General features: G+C 41.3%; 1 protein-coding gene across 1 annotated transcript; it reads right to left on the reverse strand.

Annotated features, from left to right (window-relative positions):
* Positions 1–245: 245 nt before the first annotated feature.
* Positions 246–7,252, reverse strand: LOC124291253. Its single transcript, XM_046728194.1, has 5 exons — positions 7,073–7,252; positions 2,773–2,818; positions 2,257–2,392; positions 1,690–2,121; positions 246–1,500 (listed from the first exon to the last, which is right to left on the reverse strand). Exons 1-5 carry the CDS (start codon positions 7,132–7,134, stop codon positions 722–724), a joined length of 1,455 nt encoding a protein of 484 aa, XP_046584150.1. The 5' UTR covers positions 7,135–7,252; the 3' UTR covers positions 246–721.
* Positions 7,253–7,987: the final 735 nt, after the last annotated feature.

A 7,987-nucleotide genomic window follows, 5' to 3' on the forward strand; every position in this document is an offset into this window, starting at 1 on the left:
CACCTGAGTGTATCTGTGAATCACAAAAACATTGTAAAATCAACACAAACTTTACATATGTACAAACAACACAAGTCAATGTAACAAAATCAACAAAGTATATGTCAACACAGTATATGTAGAAACAACACATGATGGTGTCGGCCGCTGCTCAACATCCTTCAGGAATAATCCTTGGCAACGACTGCTCTGCCTTCAGTTTAAAGGCCTTGACAACCCTCCATTCCACAAAGAGTACGGTACTGACACAAGCCTGTGTCTGTTGTTTCTAAGAAGGGACAATGCTACCTTTTGTTGCCAAGTGGAAGGTAACTGGGGCTTCAAGAGATGATTGTTAGCAACTAGTTTCTTCGAGATATGATTGTTCGCTACAGATGGTCAATAGATGATTGTTTGCTACAGATGGTCAACAGATGATCCTGCCTCGTTTACAGTTCAACAATGGTAGACAGTTGTAAAACACTACTCTCTGTGCACTCTCACAAACACAGAACAATAATGTTTTGAAATTTTGTATTTTAGCAACATAGTATTTAGACCACATCCTTTGTTGGTGAGACATTTTTTGTAAAGTTTTGTATCATGTTTATAAATATGCTTTATGACCATTCTCTTGATAGGGAATGACAGACTTGACAGACCTTGTATTTAAACATTTTTGACTGAGGACAGGAAGCTAATCAATCTTAGAAGATGTTTGGCACAGGAAATAGCATACACTTCATGACTCTTTGAACTGGGATCTTAAAACCACCTTTTCTAGAAGGAAGCTTTGTGGATTTGTATGACTGTATAAGAGTGGTGGCTCTTGTAGAGACATCGCTATACTTGACATGGGGTGAGAAGCATAAGAGTCCTGGAGATTGCTTGGCACCGGGCTACTGCTCACAGATTGTTGTGGCATGGGATGGTTATTAGAACTGCTTAGTGTGGTGCTACGTCCAATGGATGTCACAGTTGTAGTGTCCTCTTTGGCTTGAGTGTACACAACCCGCTGGTTGTTGTTCAATCTTGAAACCATATTCTGACATGTCGTGAAAGGAGCACTGTTTATTATTGGTAGATTGTGTTCCTGTAAACCTTTATCACCTGAGACAGACGTCTTGCAGTCAGGTTCAACCCGTGTAGGTAGTGATGCCGCTGGTGTAGTGTTGTAGTCACTGCCATTACAAGACATCATATTGCTCTCAGCAGCATCTTGGGCTGACATCCAGCTGTGTGGTGTAACTAGTAGTCCTGACAATGAAGAAAAACCTGGCTGTGTACCTATGTCTGACATGGTTGTAAGACAGGATGAATCTGATGAGGAAATTGTGGAACCTTGATTTGTATCCAGTTGAAAATCTGGCACAAACTGAGATTTGCTTGAAGAAAATGTGAATGGGTGTTGACCTGTCTTTGTCATGAGCTGTGAACCACCTGGCTGTGTCATGAGCTGTGAACCACCTGGCTGTGTCATGAGCTGAGGTCCACCTGGCTGTGTCATGAGCTGTGAACCACCTGACTGTGTCATGAGCTGTGAACCACCTGACTGTGTCATGAGCTGTGAACCACCTGACTGTGTCATGAGCTGTGAACCACCTGACTGTGCCATGAGCTGTGAACCACCTGACTGTGTCATGAGCTGTGAACCACCTGACTGTGTCATGAGCTGTGAACCACCTGACTGTGGAATGAGCTGTGAACCACCTGGCTGTGGCATGAGCTGTGAACCACCTGGCTGTGTCATGAGCTGTGAACCACCTGACTGTGTCATGAGCTGTGAACCACCTGACTGTGTCATGAGCTGTGAACCACCTGACTGTGTCATGAGCTGTGAACCACCTGGCTGTGGCATGAGCTGTGAACCACCTGACTGTGTCATGAGCTGTGAACCACCTGACTGTGTCATGAGCTGTGAACCACCTGACTGTGTCATGAGCTGTGAACCACCTGACTGTGTCATGAGCTGTGAACCACCTGACTGTGTCATGAGCTGTGAACCACCTGACTGTGTCATGAGCTGTGAACCACCTGACTGTGTCATGAGCTGTGAACCACCTGGCTGTGTCATGAGCTGTGAACCACCTGGCTGTGGCATGAGCTGTGAACCACCTGGCTGTGTCATGAGCTGTGAACCACCTGACTGTGTCATGTGCCGTGAACCACCTGGCTGTGGCATGAGCTGAAAACCACCTGGCTGTGTCATGAGTTGAGGTCCACCTGGGTGTGTCATGAGCTGTGAACCACCGGGCTGTGTCATGAACTGTGAACCACCTGGCTGTGCCATCATCTGAGTACTTGACAGGCAATTGCTACTCCAAGTGTTTATATCAGACTGTTGTACCTTTGGCCAAAGGTGAAGTTGATGATACAAAGGCGTCAGTGGTCCTATGTGCTGACTAGATTGGGTCTGGTTAAAGAGGATAAAAAAGTACATGTAGCAGGTTGTAAACAGTAAACCTATCATTTGAATCTGAATCACCTAATCAAATACTGAATAATCAGGTTTTTGACATTTATTTTGTTTCATTTACATCAAAACCCTGTTGCATACCAGATACATTCTAAATTACCTACTGTGCTTACATGGTGCAATCTTTAACCATAACGGGAATGTGTGGAATATGTCTGAAACTAATTTTCTGTATAATATTGTGTTTTAGTAGTATAGAGCAGTCTGTTGTGGACTTCCAGGCAGTATGTTACGCAATGTGGCTGGTCTGTCTGTCACGGTTAGCAGCCAGTAGTACAGGAACAGCAGCCAGGCATGTCTAGTCACAATATACTTACATCCCACCATCCAGGAGCATCCACACTAACACCTCGCCGTCTTCTTCTGAAACCAAAGGCATAAAATGCTGTGACCAAGAAATTATTTCAAAGTTAACCACTGAATGAATGATGATACTTAATCAACAGTGATACAGAATTTGGTTTCTTCTAATTTCCTTTTCCTGCTGGGTGTATTTCATTGCTTTCGTTGTCATGCTTGCAACTGACATTGTGACTTTACCAGGTTACACTACTACAGAAGGAACTGGGATGGATGATCTTCATGGCTGACAGTCAGCCACATTGCGATATCATTAGGTTACTCTCATGTTGTTACACAGCACACCCACCTCCTTGGTGTAGTGGTTAGAACCCTTGACGGAGAGCAGAAGGTCGCGGGTTTGATCCCCGATCACGTCATACCAAAAGATACTTTTGTCCTAAAGGTTTATCACATGACCATTGAAACTCTCATGAAAATGGGTGAAAATGAAGTGTGCACCCCCTCTTTCTCAAAAGTGTGAAGCTGTATCCACCCCTAAAAGAAGTTAAAATATGGTACTTGTTGGTCCCTGCCTTGCGCTTGGCATTAATGGGTACAACAAGGACTGGTCAGCTCGGAGTCAGTATAATGTGCCTGCGTGGGGTATTCATGTTTCACTGCAGCATGGTATCTCAGCGGGCTAGCACTATAAAACCAGCTCAAGTCAGCACTAGTACAATCAGCCACACATACACACGCATGAGCAAAACATTCTAAAGTATGAGGTTAAACCCCAATTCACCTCACAGAGCACACTGACATATACAGTAGCTGGCCATAAGTGAGTCATCATTAGTGAAATTCCCATAGACTTGCATGGTAATTAACTATTACAAGAATAATTTTCATAAATCTTGTTTCGGTCGAATTGCTTTTAATGCTTACCTACCAGCTGGGAAATTATCTCAGCTACATACACATAATTTACATTCAATTTTCCGATGATTATTAAGAAAACTGCAACTATTTAAACAACATATATTAGACATACCAGTCAGGTTTAACATGGTTGTCTATGGGATAGATTAAAAGTTGTATGTACCTATGTTGCTTAATCAGGTGACATTCGGTAACTAATTAACGGAAAGATGAAAGGAAATTATGTACACTTAGCTGAATATGATTTCCAAGATGTTTGCAAAATATCAAAACAAAATGACTTCTACTAAATTTATGAAAATTATTCTGCAACAGTTAATTAACATGTAAGTCTATGGAAATTTCACTAATGATGACTCATTTATGGCCAGTTACTGTATGTAGCTCAGAGGCAAAAACTACATGGAGACACACATTTGCTACAACTGCTTTATCCATAATACATTTTAGAATTGGCAATGGTGACTTCAGTACCTTGGAATGCATTACCAGGATACACTGGTGAATTCAGTTTTCTAACTCCTGTTAGACTGACCATAGCGCAGTTAAAACCAGAAGGGCATGAATACAGTAATGTCCCCAGTACCCTCAAGGTAACAATTACAGATCATTTCTGGTTGGTACCTATTCCTGCTGCTTATTACATGATGCAGTTGAAAACTTTCCTTTTAGGTAATCTGGTTGGACATGGAATGATGAAAACATGAACATGCTAATAAACAGAACTGAATTCCTCTTTCAAGTTTCCTTCATTAAACTCAGAAAAGGGTAGATCCAAAAAGATACGGCAAGGAGGGAAGCACTAAATCAAAGCAGTGCTATTGTTCATATGGCTCATGACAATACACGATAGGACAGCAAGTAAGACTATCAATACTGATTTCACTTTTGCGCTGTTGCAATAACAAAATGAAAATGTAATCATCTATTTCTTCCTCAATACAACATTATTTGAAAGGGATGTAGGTATCCATTCATAACATGTTCTTATTTAGGCAAGATCAAGTAAAGCCAGAGTAACATCCCTTATGGTCAGCAGGAACTGTATTAGCTGTTATATCAAACGAAACCACTAAATCAGAATCTAATATTTGTTTTAATTTACCTTTTATTATCTTTACAATATCTTACATTCCTAACTTTCTATTACACTAAACCTCTGTCAAACAATCTAACACCCAAATGGTTACCACTAACTGACAATCTCAAGGCGTGCTGCCTTATCAACATATCGAAACAAACTAACTACAATTTCACTTCGAACCCCACATCGTGGCGAAAACGCATGCTTTTTGCATGCTCGAGCGTCCGCGAAGTAAGTTGCTGTCTGGTGTGTTTTCGCGAACTGTTCATACGAACACAAACTGTAACCTGTCTGGTTAGCAGTAGTGAATAAATCAGTGCAATGAATGAACAATACATTTGTGTGGACAATCCTTTGTCCTCCTTAGCTTTCTAAATATTTCCCAACATTTCACTGAACCAATAACGACAGATGAGTATGTAGGAACATACTATTACCAGTGCTTACAGTACTGTTTCTATACTGGCACAAATATTGCAAGAGCATTGCAAAGGAGGTGTTCTAACTATTTGTTAATACTGAGAAAGTGAAAAGGATTCAGACCACCCCGGTGTAACAGGCAAGAGTATACCCTGTCCCAGACTATACGGGGGTTAGAACTGGCTAGCCCAGACTATACCCCAGGTATAATCTGGGCTAGCCTAGTTTATACCCCGGGGTACATTCTGAACTAGGCCATAGTATACCCCCAGCCCAGATTATACCCCTACAGAAAACAAGTGATTAAGGGTACTACTATAATTTTTATTGTACTTCTCACACAATTAAACACTGGTTACAACATTAAAAGGTCCGATACATTTTCCAGATAAAAGCATAATCAGTGTGGGATTTCAAGCTGAAGCTGGCAGGGTACATCAGCCCTCTCACACCGGTTATCTCCCATTAGTTAGACAGCCAGTTGTTAGACAGTGGAGTTGGGTATTAATTAAGACAACACACACCTCCATAATGGAACAGCCCTAGTTAGATTGATGAGTAGAGTGTGCCCGTAGTTAATCTGTTCATGTTGTTGTTGAGTTTCTATTACAATGTAATGTGTTTTGTAGCGTGTGGTTTAATCTTTCTCATTTCACGTTTGATCTGTTTAACACTTGTCAAAATGTTTTGTTTCATCTTTTTTAACTTATATGTTTTCTCTAAAAGTCAAACAAACTAATTTGTGTCACAAGAAGGTAGGTATAAAATAATTCCATTAAACACCTTGATGATCTCCATAGACCATCAAATCTCCCGAAACAATAATACAATAATTCCACTTTTTACCATTTTAAAAATTGTTATAAATATGTATATATGTTCTTTTAACTTTTCAAATCAGTTTTCTCTCAAATTTTCTTTTTTTTGTTCCACCTCATTTCTTAATAAGTGTACTACCCCGTCGCCGAAATACCTTAGTTGTGCTTGCGACACTAAATAAAGCAGATAACTAACTACTAACCTTGATGATATATCAGCATGGCTGGTATACGCAAAGTCGAAAATATCACATCGCAGAGAGGCACTAAACAAATGCTTCATAAATTTTGTATTATGCAGTAATGTAAATGAAATGCACCTACAAAATCCTTTAAATGAGTCACACACTCATATTGAGTGAATTGTCAACCTATTTTTTTAGGGGTATAGTCTGGGCTGGAGGGGTATACTTTGGGTATACCAGTATAATCTGGTGGGGGTTATTCTGGGCTGCTACACCGGTATTTGTGAAACATAATTGATCTATTCTTAAATTTCACAACCATGAGGAAAAATGGCACCAGAAATGTACAGTAACAAACAAAAACATGGAACTAAACTGAAAAAGAAAATATTCATTTCTGAAATGACGGGTTCGCTGGAAGGTCGCGGGTTCGATCCCCGAAAGATTCAAGTGGGCTAGCACTATAAAACCAGCTTCAGTCGGGGCTAGTACAAGCAGCCGCACATACACATGCACACGCACGCACGTCGTCATATGAGCGAAATCTTCTCAAGCACGACATTAAACCTAATTTCACCTCACCTCACATCCTGCATTCTGGTGTCCTAGTTTTATTGAGATATCTAAAAATGTCAAAAACTGAAATCTACACATGGGCTTGTAACGCTACGAACTGCCATCAAGGTATGTAAGTCACTAATGGGGTCTTAGCACTATATAAAAGGATCCTTTGACATAGTGCTAAGACGCCGTCAGTGACAGTACATACCTTGAGCAGTTTTTAGTGTTACAAGCCCCTGTGGAAATCTAGACATAGTGTATGTTCCTTGGTAGGCCAACTTCACACATTAAATATAGGAATCTGAACATGGGAAAAACATGTACTCACTCTGTGAACACAATGTTCCTTACAGCAGCAGACCAGGTTCTACTGTCTGGTGTCTTGCCCATGTTGTCACGTGCAGATGGATCTGCACCACAGTCCAGTAGTAATCTCACCACTGCCTCACTCCCACTCTCACATGCTTTATGAAGAGGTGTAGACCCATCATCATCAGTCACTGATACATCAGCATTCTTGTCCAGTAGTAATCTCACCACTGCCTCACTCCCACTACTACATGCTTTATGAAGAGGTGTAAACCCCCACAGATTGTCAGTCACTGATACATCAGCATTCTTGTCCAGTAGTAATCTCACCACTGCCTCACTCCCACTACTACATGCTTTATGAAGAGGTGTAGACCCCCACAGATTGTCAGTCACTGATACATCAGCATTCTTGTCCAGCAGTAATCTCACCACTGCCTCACTCCCTCTACCACATGCTTTATGAAGAGGTGTAGACCCAAACCTGTCAGTCACTGATACATCAGCATTCTTGTCCAGTAGTAATCTCACCACTGCCTCACTCCCTCTACCACATGCTTTATGAAGAGGTGTAGACCCAAACCTGTCAGTCACTGATACATCAGCATTCTTGTCCAGTAGTAATCTCACCACTGCCTCACTCCCTCTACCACATGCTTTATGAAGAGGTGTAGACCCATCATCATCAGTCACTGATACATCAGCATTCTTGTCCAGTAGTAATCTCACCATTGCCTCACTCCCTCTCTCACATGCTTTATGAAGAGGTGCAGACCATGAGTTGTCAGTCACTGATACATCAGCATTCTTGTCCAGTAGTAATCTCACCACTGCTTCACTCCCTCTCTCACATGCTTTATGAAGAGGTGTAGACCCTGAGTTTTCAGTCACTGATACATCAGCATTCTTGTCCAGTAGTAATCTCACCATTGCC

The sequence above is a fragment of the Haliotis rubra genome, unplaced genomic scaffold, assembly GCF_003918875.1.
Source record: "Haliotis rubra isolate DU_JTF1 unplaced genomic scaffold, ASM391887v1 Scf488, whole genome shotgun sequence".
In the NCBI taxonomy this organism is placed as follows: domain Eukaryota; kingdom Metazoa; phylum Mollusca; class Gastropoda; order Lepetellida; family Haliotidae; genus Haliotis; species Haliotis rubra.

What these genes read in the sequence shown, in the direction of transcription:
- LOC124291253 (XM_046728194.1), bottom strand. Translation starts at nt 7,134, where the DNA reads ATGGGCAAGACACCAGACAGTAGAACCTGGTCTGCTGCTGTAAGGAAC. An exon ending in ATGCTCCTGGATGGTGGGAT is followed by an intron (nt 2,393 to 2,772) that starts GTAAGTATATTG and finishes CTCTTTAACCAG; the next exon opens with ACCCAATCTAGTCAGCACAT. An exon ending in ACAGCTCATGCCACAGCCAG is followed by an intron (nt 1,501 to 1,689) that starts GTGGTTCACAGC and finishes TGACACAGTCAG; the next exon opens with GTGGTTCACAGCTCATGACA.